General features: G+C 41.8%; 2 protein-coding genes across 2 annotated transcripts in view; both read right to left on the reverse strand.

Annotated features, from left to right (window-relative positions):
* Positions 1-2,208: 2,208 nt before the first annotated feature.
* EAH_00025810 (DNA primase small subunit, putative) lies at positions 2,209-5,714 on the reverse strand (the record flags this gene model as incomplete). The annotated part of the gene is made up of 8 exons (XM_013396589.1): positions 2,209-2,215; positions 2,786-3,292; positions 3,566-3,627; positions 3,893-3,967; positions 4,257-4,365; positions 4,750-4,976; positions 5,258-5,424; positions 5,642-5,714. 8 exons carry the CDS (start codon positions 5,712-5,714, stop codon positions 2,209-2,211), a joined length of 1,227 nt encoding a protein of 408 aa, XP_013252043.1.
* Positions 5,715-8,239: 2,525 nt separating this feature from the next.
* Positions 8,240-19,015, reverse strand: part of EAH_00025820 (isoleucine-tRNA synthetase, putative) — a gene marked incomplete at both ends in the record, with an annotated part of 12,916 nt that continues 2,140 nt past the window's right edge. Inside the window, 24 exons of the mRNA XM_013396590.1 lie at positions 8,240-8,461; positions 8,679-8,711; positions 8,851-8,917; positions 9,260-9,534; positions 9,670-9,800; positions 10,032-10,200; positions 10,460-10,559; positions 10,946-11,028; positions 11,236-11,371; positions 11,665-11,875; positions 12,193-12,322; positions 12,567-12,641; positions 13,012-13,139; positions 13,388-13,812; positions 14,219-14,285; positions 14,565-14,657; positions 15,010-15,070; positions 15,311-15,383; positions 15,752-15,892; positions 16,195-16,295; positions 17,017-17,141; positions 17,715-17,758; positions 17,991-18,124; positions 18,373-18,554. Of these exons, the coding sequence (XP_013252044.1) occupies positions 8,240-8,461; positions 8,679-8,711; positions 8,851-8,917; positions 9,260-9,534; positions 9,670-9,800; positions 10,032-10,200; positions 10,460-10,559; positions 10,946-11,028; positions 11,236-11,371; positions 11,665-11,875; positions 12,193-12,322; positions 12,567-12,641; positions 13,012-13,139; positions 13,388-13,812; positions 14,219-14,285; positions 14,565-14,657; positions 15,010-15,070; positions 15,311-15,383; positions 15,752-15,892; positions 16,195-16,295; positions 17,017-17,141; positions 17,715-17,758; positions 17,991-18,124; positions 18,373-18,554 (3,206 nt within the window). The remainder of the gene's footprint in view (positions 8,462-8,678; positions 8,712-8,850; positions 8,918-9,259; positions 9,535-9,669; positions 9,801-10,031; positions 10,201-10,459; positions 10,560-10,945; positions 11,029-11,235; positions 11,372-11,664; positions 11,876-12,192; positions 12,323-12,566; positions 12,642-13,011; positions 13,140-13,387; positions 13,813-14,218; positions 14,286-14,564; positions 14,658-15,009; positions 15,071-15,310; positions 15,384-15,751; positions 15,893-16,194; positions 16,296-17,016; positions 17,142-17,714; positions 17,759-17,990; positions 18,125-18,372; positions 18,555-19,015) is intronic.

Raw genomic sequence — 19,015 nt, forward strand, 5'->3', positions numbered from 1 at the left:
GCTGCTGCATACTGCTGCTGTGAATTGGAGCAGGGAGACTAGGAGGTTAGCGATGGCTTCGTGCGGTGTTCCGTCTTTCAAAGACATTGTTTATAGCAGCAGACAGATCTGCATGCTGCACAGAGGCCTAGAGCAGCAGCAGCGGCAGCAGCACTCAATTAGAGACACGAATGAATAGAGACAATAATATCCCTTTGCTCCCTTCAGCATCTCTGGGGTTCCAGCAGCAAGAAGTGCTAGAGCAGCAAATGCACGCTGCAGCGCAGCATGAGCAGCACGTGCTGCAGCAGCTGAGGAGACAGCTGAGGAGACAGGTAGATAAGGAGACAGTATCTGCTGTTGATAGCAGCACTTGTTGCTGCTGTCGTAGCAGCAATTTATTATGTTTCTCTGTTGCTGCTTGAGTGACAGCAATAGGAGACATTTCAATCATTCAAACACCCCCCCTAAACCCTAAACCCTAAATCAGTCGAGGCCTTCTATGCCGACTTGCAACGTAAACCCTAAACCCTAAACCCTAGATGCTGAGGCACTTTGTTGCGTAGGAGACAGCTGAGCTGTCTCCTTATCTTCATGCTAAACCGTAAACTCTGAAAGACCAATCAGAGACAAAAACAAAAACGCAAACTCTAAACCCTAAAAGCAGGGATGGAGAGACAGCAAAACGGATGCACATCACAGCACCGAGTTCAAGCACTTGCTGCTGCTGCTGCTGCTGGTGCTTCTATGCAGCACGTGCTGCTGCAGCTGCTTGCAACATAACCGGGTACAGCCGCTCGGCTTCCTGTAGCTGCTCTTGCTGCTGCTGCTGCTCGTGCTGCTGCTGCTCGTGCTGCTGCTGCTGCTGCTGCTGCGGCATCAAAAAGCATCTTCAACTTTAAGCGCCGAAGTGAAGCCCTCGAGGTTTTCCCTCAAAACTGAAAACCACAAACCCCAAGCAAAAGGACGTAGAGAACCCTAAACCCTAAACCCTAAATTAGGGTTTAGGGTTTTTAGTGGCTTCAGGAAAGCATATGCTTCTCTTTAATGTAATGCAGGGTTTTGGCGGGAAGCGCAGTCTTCCTACTAGGGCTTAGGGTTATTAATGCACAAGGATTTAGGGTTTATAACGCGGAAGGGTTTAGAGCTCAATATATACACACTCGCATAGAGTTTAGGGTTTTAGGGTTTAGAGTCGAAAGGGTTTTAGGGTTTATAATCCACAAGAGGTTTGGGTTTAGTGTGTATGATGTGCTAAAATTTAGGTTTTATGAAGGTTTAGGGTTTCTGAGGATTTAGGGTTTCTGAGGGTTTAGGGTTTCTGAGGGTTTAGGGTTTGTGAGGGTTTAGGGTTTCTGAGGGTATAGGGTTTGTGAGGGTTTAGGGTTAATGCTGCGAGTTACATTTGATCTCCTGTATGCAAGTTTGCTCTAAAGGAGTTAAAAAAGAAGAAGAGAAGAACTGCACAAAAGGATATAAAGATGTTCGCTCCTTTGGGGATCGGGATCGCCTTTGGGGATCGTCGAACTCCCGCCTTAGCAGACCTGCAGCATCAAACAAATTCAATAGTCTTCTATATTCCTCACATCTATAATTAAATATATATATATACTTATTTATATATTTATACACTGATACATGCATTCTGAAGCAGCGATCTATCTACCTATCTATGAAAAGCTAAATATATATCCATATAAATACCTATATATATATATATATATATGTATATATATATATATATTTTATATATTCTCTATTATGTATAAAGCAGATCTTACATTTTATATATTACAAATAATATACAAAAAGAATTTGCTGCAGATATGTACAGCAAAAAGCCCTAATAAGCTACGATGCCTCTTGCTTTAGCCTTAGGGTTTAGGGTTTAGGGTTAAGGGTTTACTGAGCGTGGGGACCCGCTGAGGATCGAAATCATCCAACTCTTTCAAATCAATCGGCACACACACCCGACCTGCAGCAGCAGCAACAGCAGCAGCAGCAATAGCAGCACCATCCATAGCAGCAGCAGCCATAGCAGCAGCAGCAATAGCAGCAGCAGCAATAGCAGCACCAGCCATAGCAGCAGCAGCAGGAATCATAGCAGCAGCACCCACACAAGTAGCAGCAGCAGCAGAAGCAGCAGTCGAGTTCCTTCTAGCTGCAGCAAATAAACTGAGACAGCGGGTGTTTCGTGTGAAGCAGAGCCTCTAACCCTAAGCCCTAAACTCAAAGCCTAAACCCTAAACCCTAAACCCTAAACCCTAAACCATCAGCAGCAACTCTGGTTACCTGTGCCGTGGTGTATGCAAAACGGTGCCTTGAGAAGATGGCCGATATCCTTACTGCAGCAGCAGCAGCAGCAGCAGCAGCAGCAGCAGGAACACCCATGAGCTGTAAACCCTCGAAAGAACGGATCGTGCTGCTGTACGTTCGCTGCCAAATATCAGTTGAGGGTTTAGCTCTAGGGTTTAGGGTTTGGGGTTAAATCTGCCTAGACAGCGAAGGATTCAGTTCAAGCGGGTCTTTTCTAAGCTCAGGTTTAAAGACTTTGGCAGTTCAAATAGGGTTTAGGGTTGATGAGGGTTTAGGATTTATGGGGGTTTAAGGTTTATAAGGGTTTAGGGTTTACGGTGGGTTAGGGCTTATGAGGGTTTAGGAATATGAGGGTTTGAAGTTTATGAGGGTTTAGGGCTTATGAGGGTGTATGGTTTATGAGGGTTTAGGGTTGATGAGAGTTTAGGGTTTATGAGGGTTTAGGGTTTATGAGGATTTAGGGTTTATGAGGGTTTAGGGTTTAGCCGACCTGACGTTGATATCGAGCCTTGGATAAGAAAACGCCAGAACAATCTCCTTGATGAAAGTAGGTACTGCTTCCGTCTCTCTTGCTGCTGCTGCTGCTGCTGCACCGTCAGCAGGAGCAGCAGCAGCAGCAGCGGGTGTCTGGCAATTAACGAGTCTGCATATTTTCTCAAATAGAGCAGCACTTTTGCTGTTTTGAGGTGTATCTGCACTTTTTGCTGCTTTAACCTCTTGAATGCAAGACATAACTTGCTGCCGTAGTCCTGCTGCTGCTGCTGCTGCTGCTGCACTCCGCGACTTTGTTGAAGCACCAAACCCTCGTGCTGCACCACCACCGAACCCGCTGCTGTTGCTGCTGTTGCTGTTGTTGCTGTTGCTGTTGCTGCTGCTGCTGTCTCCTGGGAGGTACTCCATTAGCTGCTGCAGCTGCTTGTCTCCTTCAGCAGCAAAAAAGAAATCCTGCTCCTCCAATATGCGGTTGAAGTGTCTGTACGCTATTTGAAAGGCCCGCCTGCAGCAGCAGCAGCAGCAGCAGCACTAGCCACAGCAGCTCTAGTAACAACAGCAGCAGCAAAACGAACAACAACAGCAGCAGCAGCACTAGCAACAGCAGCAGCAAAACTAATAACAACAACAGCAGACAAAGCGGCAGCAGCAGATGCACAACTAGAAACACACGCAGCACAAGCAGCAGCTGTTGAAGCGACAGCAGCAGCAGCTAGCAGCAACAGCAGCTAGCAACAGCAGCAGCAGCTAGCAGCAACAGCAGAAATAACCAACTCACTCAACAGAAGGGTGCTGGGTTTTGCCCCATAAGTTAATCTTCTTCGCCTGCTGGTCTGAGCCCTGCAGACAAAAACCCTAAACCCTAAACCCTAAACCCTAATCTTTTCAGCATCCAGTGAAGAGGATTGCAGCTAACAACAGCCGGATGCAAAGGAAGAAGAAATGAGGGTTTAGGGGTGGTGAAATGAGGGTTTAGGGTTTAGAGAGGCACACCTAAGGGTTTAGGGTTCAAAGAGGAGGGTTTGGGGTTTAGGGAGGAGGGAATTAGGGTTTAGGGTTTGATGAGGGTTTAGGGTTTGATGAGGGTTTAGGGTTTAGGGTTTACAGTGAGGAGGTTCAGGTACTCCGCCAGTTGGCCGCGGCTTTCATTTGGCAGCAGACGAGCGTCTGTGTCGCAAATCTAAACACAGCAGCAGCAGCAGCAGCAGCAGCAGCAGATGTCTTCAGCCTGCAGCTGCTGCAGCGAAAGAGTTAACAAAAGGCAGCACATACTGTTGCAGCAAAGAGCAGCAACAGAAGCAACAGCAACGAAAACAGCAGCAGCAACAACACCAGAAGCAACAGCTGAAAGACCAGCAGCAGCAACAGCAGCAAGACCAGCAACAGCAACAGCACGACCAGCAGCAGCAACAGCAGCAAGACCAGCAGCAGCAACAAGAACAGCAGCAACAGCAGCAGCAAATGTATACCCAAGCATGAATTCCTCTTCTTCCTGAGAAGACCCAGAAAATTTGTTTATATCCAAAATCTTCACGTAGTGCCGCTTCAAGCAAACGAACCGCCACTGATAAAAACCGCCTGCAAACCCTAAACCCTAAACCCTAAACCCTAAACCCGGATACCCTAAACAAACCCTAAACCCTAAACCCTAAATCCTACACGAGGAAACCATGGACGCTAAGCCGTAAACCGCAAACCCTAAACCCTAGACCCGATATCCGGAACCCTAAACGCTAAAAACCCTAAACCCTAAACCCTAAACCCGGAAACCCTAAATCCTAAACCCTAAACCCCGAAACCAAAACCTTAATTCCTACGTTCTACGCCCTAAACCCCGCAAGCCGTAAACCCTAAACCCTACACCCTAAACCCTCCACCCAAATGCCGTCAGTGTTAGCCCCACAGCGGCGAAGGGTGAAACCCTAAACCCTAAACCCTAAACCCTAAGTATTTTATTCTTACCAGCATTTTTTGCAGACTTTTTTATCTTTGCAGCATGTTCTAATAGCATCATAATCATTCATATCGATATCGAAGACTAATTCTTTTTGCTGGGGTTTAAATAACACCCCGTGAGTTTCCTTTTGAGCTACGGGGTGTACGTACACCCCGCCCAAATCAAACTTATGACAGAAAACATCCGATAAAGACAGCAGACGCTCGCGTAAAGCTTGTAAAGAGACGAAACCCTAATGCATTCAAATACATAAATAAATAAATAAATAAATTAATTAATTCGTTAACTGATTGATTCATTAGTTTATTAATTAACTAATGCAAACGAAACATCCGACAGATATATATATATATATATATATATGTATGTATGTATATGCATATATTTATGTATGCATATATATACATATATATATATATACATGTACATATGTATACATGCATATATATATATATGCATATATATGTAATATATATAATATATAAAGATATATATATATTTTAAATAATTTACCTGCCATCGCATGAAGAATTCTTCATCTTTTGCATCTTTTCGTTTGCAAGTCAAACAAAACTCTCTTTTAGAAATAAACTCGGGGTCGTTGAGAGCTGTCTGTACACCGGAAGGAGAATTTTTATAAGATAGCCATCGTTGCAGCTCTTCAAAGGGAAACAGATGCTCTGAAATACACAAACCCTAAACCCTAAACCCTAAACCCTCAATCTTCGACGCTAGGGACAGGAAGATGCGAGGGAAGTTTAGAAAACAAGAATTGCACACAAAACCCTAAACCCTAAACCCTAAACCACAAGATTCATATGTTAGGTTGGTCATGTCGGCAAATCGAAACCCTAAACCCTAAACCCTAAACCCTAAACCGTAAACCAGTGAGCTTACCGTAGTAGAAGCGGAGAGCGGCAGCAGAGACATCTGCATCATTAGGGATTGGTTCAGGGAGAAGGAGACCCATGTCTTTATTTTAAAGCCTTTTCTCGATGAGTAGAGGTATAATAAAGAGGAAATATAGGGTTTAGGGAGCGCGCTAGGGTCTAGGGTTTAGGGTTTAGGGTTTACGGGGGGCTTCCCTCATCACTGCTGCTGTTGATTAGTTTAAAAGCCTCACAAATAAAGAAAATATGAAATATTAAAAAGAAAGAAATACATAAAAATGTTTCATTTGAGTCTTTCTTTTTTATTTAGGTTTCTTGTAGCAGAAGACGGCTTATACTGCTCGGTAGACGAGAGAAAAGCAAATAAAATATGCTTTAATATATACAATTAATTCCGCTTATATACTTTATTTAATTGAGGTATTCAAAGAAAAACAAACAAAAACAAAGAGAGGGCCCCCTGCTGCTTCTAACCCCTAAGAGAGCGGTGGGTGCTGTGTTCGGGTTGTTGTAAACAGCAGCAGCAGCTTATAAATTTTTAAACTTTTCTCTGCTTTTTCCTTGTTACAATTAAATGTTTGGGGCTCTTATTGCATGCAATTTATTTAATTAAATATACCTTTTCTTATTCACGGAAAAATTCAATATAAACGACTTCAAAGACATGTGGGGGGCCCCCGAAGAATGTGCATGCATACAGCGCTGCTGCTGCTGCTGCTGCTGCTGTTGCTGCTGCTGCTGCTGCTGCTGCTTAGTAATGCAAATATAACTAAAACAGCGGTGTATTTGTCTAAAGGAAGTAAACAGAAGATAATTAAATCTGCATGTAATAAGTTTATACGAGCTAAAAAGAATATACACAGGAAAACCATCTCAAACAATATATGTATTAAATATACATATTCGTTTCTGTCTAAACCATATCTGTTTATATAATATATTATCGTATTCACTGAACTTCAAGTAAATTTATTTATTTATTTATTTATTGTTTATTATTTGTTATTTATTTAATTTGCGGCGCATCACCACCTTACTTCGAATTATTACTGCATCTGTTTTCATACAATTACTGGCGCAGTTGTCTATTTGTTTATCTTCTTTTTGTTTATTATTTATTTCATTACTATTACTAATTAATACAATTAAATAACTTTTATATGTATCTATTTATTTGCTTATTCTTATATATATGTTTATCATTATACATATTTGGATGTATTCATTTATATATATACATACATATTTATATATCTACATACTGCTATCTAAATAACAAACAAACTAGATAAATTAAATTAAATAAATAAATAAATAAACAAATAAATAAACAAATAAATAAATAAAGATATTATTCGTTATGTTGAATACACCACTTCACACGAAGCGGGCATGGTCTAGTGGCTATGACGTCTGCCTAACACGCAGAAGATCCCGGGTTCGATCCCCGGTGCCCGTACTTAACACGCAGCTGTATATATTTATATTTATAATTAAACAATATTTATATATATTTATATGTATAATTAAAGTTGTAATTATGTTTATATTTTTATGTATATTTATTATTTGCATTTGTTATTATATATATATATATATATTTATTATTGATTTGTTTGTCTACATCAAAAGCAAATACAATATGCATTAGATGATGCAGCTGCGATGCAAAAGGGTAGGCAGCCTAAATAGAGTTATCTAATATATATACGTAGATATATATATATATATATATATATATGCGGCGATTTTCTCTTGCGAGCCTCATCATCTACTGGTCCTCCAGATACGAATAAAGGAATCTTAAAGTGCATTACTACCTAGAGTAATTTGCAGCAGCAGCAGCAGCAGCAGCAAGTTACAACACAAGCGCTTGCTGCAGCAACTGCTGCTGCAGCAGAAGCAGCAAACGCAGCAGCAAGTGCTGCTGATAGGGGTCTCTTAAGGGTCTTTTAATTACATCACTTAATTTTATGTTGCTTTTAAAAGACAAGAGTTTTCGGTATAGAGAACGACAGCTGCGCGAGGTGCATGTACACCCTGGGGCCGCCTCCAGCTAGCTAGCTAGCTAGCTAGCCAGCTAGCTCCTGCCAATTAACAAAATCCTTGCTAGCTAGCTAGCTAGCTAGCTAGCAAGGTTGCAGCTAGCTAGACACGAACAACACACAATCTCTAAACCCCTACAGACCCTGAAGAAGAATTCATCAGGTGTACATACACCCGAAGGCAAGATATTTAGGTAGCCCCATGCAAAAGGAGTAAAATGAAAAGAAAAAATGCAGAGTATGAAATTATACTCAACAAAAAGAAACCCTTAACTGCACTGCACTTGCAATGCGTTATACAGGCTTGTACAAACAAATATATATATATATATATGTAAATGCATATACATAAATATATATAAATAACTACATATATAAATGTACATACAGATTTATTAGAGATATACAGATGCGCATATTTAGCAATGCATGCATTTTGTTGTTTAATATCGTTGCAGGAGGTGTATGTAAATTTGCATATAAACCGTAGTGTATATACACCGTGGCTTATATGCTGCGCTTAATCTTATTATTATTAAGGCCTGTGGTGTATATACACCTCAATTCTTAACAAAAGTAAGAGTAAGAGGAGAACCCGCTACGGTGTATGTGTCTTGATGCATAATTTCGCTATCTTCTACGTGTTTATCTCCCGGCCATTTCCTTAAAGGTCTTCTTAAACAATTTGCAATATACTCTGCTTCTTCTTGCAAAACAACAGATAAAGAAGCGTCAGTGGATGAAGCAAACATCAAAACCTCGTCATGCTGCTGCAGCTGCAGCTGTACATACACCCCAATCAACACATACACGCTGCAAACCTTAGCTGTATATACTTCCCCCTCCCTATCATCAACCAGATGTTAGCTAAGACAAACAAAAACTCGCTGCACACACACAGCTATATCTGCACGTTTAATTAGGGTTTAGGGTTTAATGAGGGTTTAGGGTTTAATGAGGGTTTAGGGCTTAATAAGAGTTTAGGTTTAAAAACAGCACCTGTTTTCTCAGCTTCTGCACACGATTAGCGATCTGCAAACACCGCAGGAAAAAATAAAAGAGCAGCAATAACAGCAGCCCTCCATCCACCTGCTGCAAGCAGCAACAGCAACTGTTGCTGCTGGAAGAAGCAACAGCAACAGCACCAGCAGCAGCAGCAGCAACTACATACCTCCCTCGCTACGGCCTTGCGCTGCAACGCGGGGTCTTCGGTGAAGTCCATTATAACAACAGCAGATCTAGAAAAGCAAAGAGCAGCAAATAAAAAAGAAGAAACACATAGATAAACAGATGGAGAGAGTAAGCAATAATAGCAGCACAGCACAGCACAAACCAATCTACAATCAAACCCTAAAACCCTAAACCCTAAAACAAAACCAATGCATTTTTTCCTGCTGAAGGAAGCAGCCGTGAAGTGCGCATACACCCCAAACCCTAAACCCTAAACCCTAAACCCTAAACCCTAAACCCTAAACTTTAACTGGCGAGTTTTCAATACTCCCACACAGTAAACACACTACCAACCGCTGCCCTGGGTATCCTACCCCACCAAACCCTGAACCCTAAACCCTAAACCCTACCTGTCGCAGTGTACAGCGAGGTTTGGGTTATCGACCTTTGGCGTTTCTCTTTGTATGAACGCATCATCAGCAGACAGTATCATTCCTGCTACTTCAATCTGTCCTTCTTTTTCAAACCTTCTAAGCTGCTCTTGAGAGCAGCACTTTGCTGCTGCTTGCAGCTGCTGCAGCGCCTTTCCTACACGGGGCCCCAGAGCCTTAAAATTCAGAGTTAGAGACAACGGGGCCTCTGACTTGTCAACTGAGACCTCCATCTCGCACGCGTTCAATTCCTCCTAAAAAGAAATTTTAAATAAACACACAAACACACCAAATAATAATTAAATGATGCAGACTACAATGTAATATACAAAAAAATGCAGCTTATATATAAATATAATAAACATATATATATATATATATTATCTTACTCTAATATAATTTTCTGTCTCCTGCAGGTCTGTGGAGTGCTGTTCATTGGAGACGAGACAGCGAAGCAACGAGACAGGAGTCTTCAGCGGCACTTTTCTTCTTTCTCTCAGCGTCCGACCCATTATTATCACTGTAAAACAACAAAAACAAATAAATATAAATATAAATATAAATATAAATATATATATATATATATATACTATAGACAGAGAGAGAGGGAGAAAGGAAGAGAGAGAAAGAGAGAAAGGAGACAAAGAGAAACTGCTGCATGCGCATACAGCAGGAGCAGCAGCAGAGGGAGCAGCAGCAGCAGCAGAGGGAGCAGCAGCAGCAGCAGAAGCAGCAGTTGCCGTTTCTTTACCGCTTTGCATGCGCTTCATTTTTTCTTCAACTCTTTCATCTCTCAGTTCGTCTTTAGGCGGCGGCAGCAAAACAAAATGAACGCTCTCAGCATATAAATGATGAGAGGAAGGTAAACCCTTTTTAAGGGCTTGGTAGAGAAACTCGCTCATGAAAGGAGTTAAAGGAGCCTTAAAACAAACCACAAACCCTAAACCCTAAACCCTAAACCCTGAAATTCTCAAATGCAAATATTTACTGCAAACCCTAAACCCTAAACCGAAAACAAAGGACTCTAAACCCTATTCCGCAAACCCTAAACCCTAAACCCTAGACTCTGAACCCTAAACCCTCAAATGCTAAGAGTGGAGATGGCCGCTTCCTTAGGGATATGTGCAGGCGATGTAGATAATTAGGGTTTAGGGTTTAGGGTTTACGAACCATATATACTATGGTGGTGAGAAGAACAGAGAAAAGGGTTTGCAATGCCTCTAGAGTTTCTTCTGGGCCTGCAGCTCCTCTCATACGATCTCTATTTAAACGCAAATACCTGAAAGAAAGAAAAGAAAGAAAAGAAGAAAAGAAACAGGAAATAGAAAGCAGTTAAGGGTTTAGGGTTTAGCGGGCTAGGGTTTAAGGGACTGAAATTCGTAGGGATTGAGTGAGGGTTTCAACACCGGCACCGTAAAGTGTGGCTATTAGGGTTTAGGGTTTGATGAAGAGGGTTTAGACAGGGTTTAGGGCTTCCTTAAGGGTTGCAGTTTAGTAAGGATCTAGAATACACTTAAATTTTATTCAGTGTTTATGGTTTAGGGTTTGGGTAGGCTGTAGTTATGGTTTAGTTAGGGTTTACGGTTTAGCTAGGGTTTAGGGTTTAGGGCTGAGCTAGGGTTTAGGGTTTAGGGTTTTGTTAGGGTTTAGGGTTTAGCGAGTCACCAGTTAGTGAGGAGCTCAAGGAAGGAAAGGAGTTGAGGCACCAGGGTGTACAGACGGTAGGCTTCAATCTCCTCCTTCACGAACTGCAGCAGCAGCAGCAGCAACAGCAGCAACAGCAACAGCAACAGCAGCAGCAACAGCAGCGGATCCAGACAAATGTAGGTTTACTCAAAACCCAAATAACAATCAAACAAACGAACAAACGAACAAACAAATAAGATAAATAAACAAATAAATAAATAAATAAATAAATAAATAAATAAATAAAAATTAAATAATTAGTTAAATACCTTTACAGTGCGCTGGGTCTCAGAGAGGATCCACCTATCCATGCAATTTTTTCTGTTTTTCTCTGCTTCTTCCGTCGCAACTTCAAACTTTCTTTTTGTCTTTGACTCATATCTAATCACTTCTTGAATAAAGAACCTGCATGCAGCAGCAGCAGCAGGACAAGCCGAAGCAGCAGCAGCAGTATGAGGAGCAGCAGCACCAGTATTAGGAGCAGCAGCAGCAGGAACAACAGTATCCAGCAACAAAAAGAGCAGCAGGAGCAGCAGCAGCAGCACTACCAGCAGCAATAACAAAAGCAGCACTTCCAGTTGCTGCAGCATCACAACCAGCAGCAGCAAAAGAAGCTACTGACCGCATATCATGATACCACAACAGCAGCAGCAGCAGCAGCAACAGCAGCAGCAACAGCAGCAGGAGAAGTGTCTTACCTTGTGGCATGATACCAGGGCAGCAGCACATCTTTAATAATATCTTTAACTCCTTCTTGTTTAAAGTTTAGAGTCTCTCCTTTAACAACAGGAGAGTTAAGCAAATACAGCCGAAGAGGATCTGCACCAAATGCGTTTACAACTTCTTCAATGGCTGGATAATTCTGCAGCCGTTTGCTCATCTTACGTCCATCAGCAGCTAATACTAAACCTAATAAAGCCAAACACAAACAGCAGCAAATACAAAAAGCAGTAGCAGCAAATAGAGCACCAGCAGCAGCAAACATAGCACCGCCAGCAGCAAATACAGCAGCAGAAAATCAAACAACAATTGCAGCAGCAGGAAATGCAGCAACAGCAGCAAAAAATGCAGCAGCAGCAAATACAGCGGCACATGCTCAAATACGTAACATCTATAACGGCAGCAAAAGGCTGAAGATACAGCTACTACTGTCACTGCCACCTCTGCTGCTGTTGCTGCTGCTGCTGCTGTTGCTGCTGCTGCTGCTGCTGCTGCTGTTGCTGTACCGTTTGCAATGAGGTTCTTGAAGGGGGGTTTGTTGAATAAAGCTGTCGATATTACTAACATCGTATAAAACCAACCGCGAGTTTGATCCAAACCCTCAGCAACGAAATCTGCAGGGAATGTCTCTTCAAACTGCAGCAGCAAATGCAGCAAATGCAGCAGCAGCAGCAGCAGCAAATGCAGCAGCAGCAGCAAGTGCAGCAGCAAATGCAGCAAATGCAGCAGCAGCAGCAAATGTAGTAGCAGCAGCAAATGCAGCAGTGGCAGCAAATGCAGCAGGAGGAGCAGCAACACCAACAAACAGCAGCAGCAGGAGCAACAGCAACAGCATCGGGAACAGCTGCAACAGCAGCAGCAGCAGGTGCAGCAGTCTTACTCTCTCTTTGTTTTCGAAGGGATAGTGCAGCTGTGCATACGGCATCGATCCGCTTTCAAACCAACAGTCAAAGACCTGCAGCAGCAACAAACAGCAGCAGCAGCAAACAACTGCAGCAGCCGGAAGAGCAGCATGCAATAGCAGGACGAGGAGAAGCAAGAGCAGCAGCAACACCACCATCAGCTGCAGAAACAGCAGCAGCACTACCAGCCGAAACAACAGCAACAGCAGCAGCACCACCACCTGCAGCAGCAGCAGCACCACCACCACCTGCAGAAGCAGCAGCAGCACCACCACCTGCAGCAGCAGCAGCACCACCACCACCTGCAGCAGCAGCAGCAGCAACAGCAGCAGCAGCAGCAGCAGCAACAGCAGCAGCAGCAGCAGGAGCAGCAGCAGCAACAGCAGCAGCAGCAGCAGCAGCAGGAGCAGCAGGATGTCTAACTTCTTCAACTCTTCTAAGAGGAGGAAACTCTGGTCCTCTTGGGTCTGCAATTGTAATATCGTCGATGGCGTCGCGGTGTAAATCCTCCACATGACAACCGGACTTCTCCTCCAGCTCTGCTACACTTCCTGCAGCAGCAAATGCAGCAGCAGCAGCAGATGCAGCAGCAGATGCAGCAGCAGCAGCAGATGCAGCAGCAGATGCAACAGAAGCAGCAGATGCAACAGCAGCAGCAGATGCAGCAGCAGCAGCACTACCACAGCAGCAGCAGCACTACCACCAGCAGCAGCACCACAACAAGCAGCAGCAGCAGCACTACCACCAGCACCAGCAGCAACAGCAGCAGCAGCAGCAACAGCAGCAGCAGGAGGGATACCTATGCAGACGATTTGCTGGAAGTCTTCGCTAACCCAAAGAGGGAGCGGCGTCCCCCAGAATCTGTTTCTGCTGATGCACCAATCTTTTGCTTCTGCTAGCCAGTTATTAAATCTTTTATCTTGTAACGACTGAGGCACCCACTTGCTGCTGCTGCTGCTGCGCTGCAGCTGCTGCCGCATGTCCTCTACTTTAAGAAACCAAGAAGCTACTGCTTTATATACTAATGGGGTGTCTGATCTCCAGCAGAAAGGATATGAATGCACTATACTCCACGAGCTTAATAGTCTCCCTTCTTTCTTCAATTCTTCAGCAACAAGTTTATTGCTGTCCTTAAAATATAAACCTTTACCCAAAGATACACTCGAAAGTATATGTCCGCTGTCGTCTATTGTACAAGCCAAAGGACCCCCAACTTCTATTATCCTGCAAATAATAAACCCTCATAAACCCTCATAAACCCTAATATAAACCCTAATATTAACCCTAATATAAACCCTAATATAAACCCTAATATTAACCCTAATGTAGACCCTAATATTAACCCTAATGTAAACCCTAATATAAACTCTAATATAAACCCTAATGTAAACCCTACAATAAACGCTATAGTAAACCCTAATATAAACCCTATAAGCCCTATAATAAACCCTAATATAAATCCTTATAAAAACCCTAATATAAACCCTAATATAAACCCTAATATAAACCCCTATGAACTCTAATATAAACCCTCATAAACCCTAATATAAACCCCAATAGAAACCCTCATAAGCCCTAATAGGCCCTTATGAACCCTCATAAACCCTCATAAACCCTCACAAACCCTCACTTGTTTGCAATGCACACGCGATAGTCATCCTCTCCGAAGGCAGGAGCGCAGTGTACAATACCAGTACCTGCAGCAGCAGCAGTAGCAGCAGCAGCAGAAGTGGCAGCAGCAGCAGCAGCGCCAACAGCAGCAGGTGACGCCCTGTACTTCGGGAGAGAAAAGCACTGCCCGGCAACAAACACTCGCTAAACCCTAAACCTTAAACCCTAAACCCTAAACCCTGATACTAGGCCCTAAAAGGGAGCAGCAGACCCCGAACCCTCATGCCTCTACTGCAAGCGAAGTCTACAAGGGTGAGAGACCCGAGAGGCCCAGCAGGGTTTAGGGTTTAGGGTTTAGGGTTTACCAGATTCCGACGTAACAAAGGTGTCTACGCAAACCCTAAAAGCAGAGGGGAAGCCGGAGGCGAAGTAGTCAAAGACAGGGGTGTAAGACAGATCTGAAGACACAAAACCCTAAACCCTAAACCCTAAACCCTGAACCCTGATGAACGCCAACGCATTCGGGTGTACAGACAGCTTTGATGCAGACAAAACAGAACACAAAGCAGCAAACAACAGCAACAATAGACAGACAAACAAGTAAAACAAACAAACAAACAACACCACAGCAGCAGCAGCAGCAGCAGCAACAGAAGCAGCTGCAGCACCAACAGCAACACGTGCAGCAGCAACAGCAGCACTCAAAAAAAACAGAAAAGAGAAGAGCACCAGCGGAACAAGAAGCAGCAACACACGCTGCAACAGCCCACCTTAAAACCCTAAACCCTAAACCCTAAACCCTCGACTCACCGCGCAGTTTCTCCCCCGGAAATTCGGACAGAATTTCAACATCCGAGACTTCCACCTTGAGCTGCATATCACAAACCCTAAACCCTAAACCCTAGATCCTAAACCCTAACCCTAAACCTTAAGACCCAGCGTGTTTGTGGTGTTAAGGGTTTAGGGTTTAGGGCTTCAGCTGATAATAAAAAACTCAAAACGTAATTGCTTGGTTTAGCGTTTAGGGTTTTTGAAGATATGCACAGAATTAATGTTTAATTCTTAGGGCTGTTAGCAAATCAACCTCAAACGGAAACCCTAAACCCCAAACCCTAAACCCTAAACCCTTAAGACTTGCATGTTTGCACATCCACTCGAGGCGCTCCTTCAAGAAGACGAGAGTGCTGCAGACAAACCCCAAGCAACAACCAGCAGAACCCTAAACCCTAGTAAACCCTAAACCCTAGTAAACCCTAAACCCCAAAACACCCTAAATCCTAAAACACCCTAAACCCTAATAAACCCTAAACCCTCTTTCCTAAACCCCAACCCTACGAAACTAATAAACCCTAATAATCCCTACTAACCCCCAATCATAAACCCTAGTAAACCCTCATAAACCCTAGTAAACCGTAATAAACCCTGATATACCCTAATAAACCCTACTAAACCCTTATAAACCCTAATATAAACCATCGTAAACCCTCATGAACCCTGATAAATCCTGCTAAACCTAATATAAACCCTAATATAAACCCTAATAAACCCTCACCGCTTGCTGGGTTTGATGAAAGCCTTCACATAGACCATCGTGGGGTGTACGCACAGCGCCAAGTTAGCGGGCAGTGTCCAGGGTGTGGTTGTCCAGATAGTAAATTCAACAGAGTCTCCTAAGAACGAGTTGTCTGTACACCTGAAAATCAGCAGCAGCAGCAGCAGGAAGAGTGGCAGCAGCAGCAGCAGAAGGGATTCAGCAGCAACAGGAATATAGCGGCAGCAGTAGCAGCAAAATAGGAGTAGCCGCAGCAGCAGAAACCCCAATATTAACAGCAGTAGCAGACGCAACCACAGCAACAGCAGTAACCGCAGCAGCAAGAGTAGAGCAGCAACAACAGCAGCAGCAGTATCAGCAGTAACAGGCGGGCTGCTGGCAACAGCTGCATCCCACCCAAGACAGAACTAGGGTTTAGGGTTTAGGGTTTAGCTAAAATTTACTTGAATGCGACAATAAGACAGGGGTCGCTGACGTCTTTGTAATTTTGATTTGCTTCGAAGTTTGATAAAGGAGTGCCACATGCAGTAGAGAAAGGCATCACCTATAAACAAATAAATAAAATAAATAAGTATAATAAATAAATAAATAAATATAAATAAATATATAAGATCCTGTTCAAATGCAGTGTATGGATACCGCATATGTGGTGTATGTACACTGCAGATTAAATTTATATTCATTTTATATTCATCTTAAATTCAGTTTATATTTAAATTATATTTAATTAATATTCATTTTATATGCAGCTTATATGGAGTGTCCATACACTGCAAATGCAGTGTACATAGAGCGTATCCTGAGTTTATATTTTTTATTTACTTTATATATAATTATATTTATACTTGATATTTATATTTATTTTATGCTCAGTTTATATTCAGTTTAAGTGGTGTGTATGTACATACAGTGCATATTCAGTTTATATTCATTTTATATTCAATATACATATAAGCGATTAGTCTGCATTCTAACAATATATGTACATATACCCTTAAATAACTATATTTATATATTTATATAAAAAGAGTTATATATTGTCTTCAATATATCTTAATACATTTATATAATTAAATACATATCTATATATATATATATCTATATTTTTATTTACTTTAAAAGCTCTATAAACGCCTCCTTGTTCATACAACATTTTAAACACGCACCAAACACTCTGCATAAATAACTATATGTGTTTATGCTACATAAAACTATTTATTTATAATTAAAGATATATTTATATGTATATTTACTTATTTATTCACCTTAAAAGCTCTATAAACGCGTCCTTGTTCATACAACTTCTTAAACACCCACCAAACACTCTCCATGAAGTTCTTATCCATAGTTTTATAACCGCCTTTGAAGTCAATCCACCGCCCCGTACGCTCTGAACAAATATAAATTAAAAGAAAATAAATAAAATAAATATAAATAAATTAAATAATAATTAAAATAATTAAAATAAATAAAGCAATAAAGAAGAGTGGTAGGATGTTTGAGTGATACTGCTGCTGTTTATTTGTCTATTTTAACAAACAGACAAACAAAACAAATATAAAAAAATAAACAAATAAAAGATAAAACTAAAAAATAATAAAAAGGAATATAAATAAAATTAAAAATAATATAAAATATAAAAAACAAATATAAAAATAAATACAAACAAACAAACAAACAAACAATAAACAACTAAGGACATGCTTATGGATATTAAATGAAGCAAAAAGATATACTATCAAATCAAACCCCAGCAGCAGCAGCAACAGCAGCAGCAGCAGCAACAGAAACCCACAAACGACAAGGAAGAATGCACCGTAAACAGAGACACACAAACACAGAAAGTCAACAGCAGAAGCAGCAGTAGTAGCAGCAGCAACAGCAGTAGTAGCAGCAGCAGCAGCAACAGCAGTAGTAGCAGCAGCAGCAGCAGCAACAGCAATAGCAGCAACAGCAGCCTCACCGACGATTCTTTCCCATTCTGCTGAATACCGCAGCACAATTGACCTGCACAGGAAGCAGCAGCAGCAACAACAGCAGCAATCATAACAGCAGCAGCAGCAGGAGCAGGAGCAGCAGCCGAAGCTGTTGCTGCTGTGTCAGCGAAATCCACTCTCTTAACCCATCTATTCTAATTAGGGTTTGTTGTAGGGGTATTGAGGGTTTAGGGTTTAGGGTTTAGGGTTTGGGGTGTATATCCACTTGCCTGCACTGCTGATTATACTGAGGTATACCGTACTGCAGCACTTGCTGCTTTGTGTTTATTTTTAAAGTTTTGTCGATTTCAAATTCAATCGGCAGCCCGTGGCAATCCCAGCCAAATCGTCGTTCTACGTAAAACCCTCGCTGGTGCGCAAAACGACACACCACATCCTGCAGCAGCAGCAGCAGCAGCAGCAGCAAATGCAGCAGCAGTGGGAGCAGCAGCAGCAGCAGTAGAAGCAACAGTGGGAGCAGCAGCAGAAGCAGCAGCACTACCACACCAGCAGCAGCAACACTATCAGCAGCAGCACTACCACTACCAGCAGCAGCACCACTACCAGCAACAGCAGCACCACAACCACCAGCACCAGCAGCAGCACTACCAGCAGCAGCAGCAGCAGCAGCAGCAGAATAGCTACCTTGATGGTGCCCGCGAGAATATGTCCGTAGTGAGGCAGCCCTGTAGCGAAGGGGGGTCCGTCATAGAACGAAAATTTTTTGTTGTTTTGCGATAAAGTCAGCGACTTATAAAACGTATTTTCTGTTCGCCACTTGATTAATATCTCTTCTTCTTGCTTCGCTATATCCAAACGCTCATCCACTGTACATACACACAAATCTCGTGCTAAGTACTCTTCGATTAAACCCTTTATTATATATATATTTATATATACTATATATATATTTATGTATATTTAGATTTAGGTATATATATGTATATATGTATATATATACTGCATATTTAAATACACACACGCACATATATATATATACATATATATATATATATATTATGTATACATATATATATTATGTATACATATAATATATATTATATATATTATGTATATATACGTACATATTTATATCTATCTACATTTGTATGTACGCATAAACGCATAAATATGCATATTTATATTTACGCATGTATATGCGTATATATATATATGTATATATATATATATAACAAAAACATACATATGTATGCATATATATATATATATATATATATATATATATATAACAAAAACAAATAAATAAACAAACAAATAAATAAACAAA

The sequence above is a fragment of the Eimeria acervulina genome, genomic scaffold, assembly GCF_000499425.1.
Source record: "Eimeria acervulina Houghton genomic scaffold, Eah_scaff212, whole genome shotgun sequence".
Lineage (NCBI taxonomy): Eukaryota > Apicomplexa > Conoidasida > Eucoccidiorida > Eimeriidae > Eimeria > Eimeria acervulina.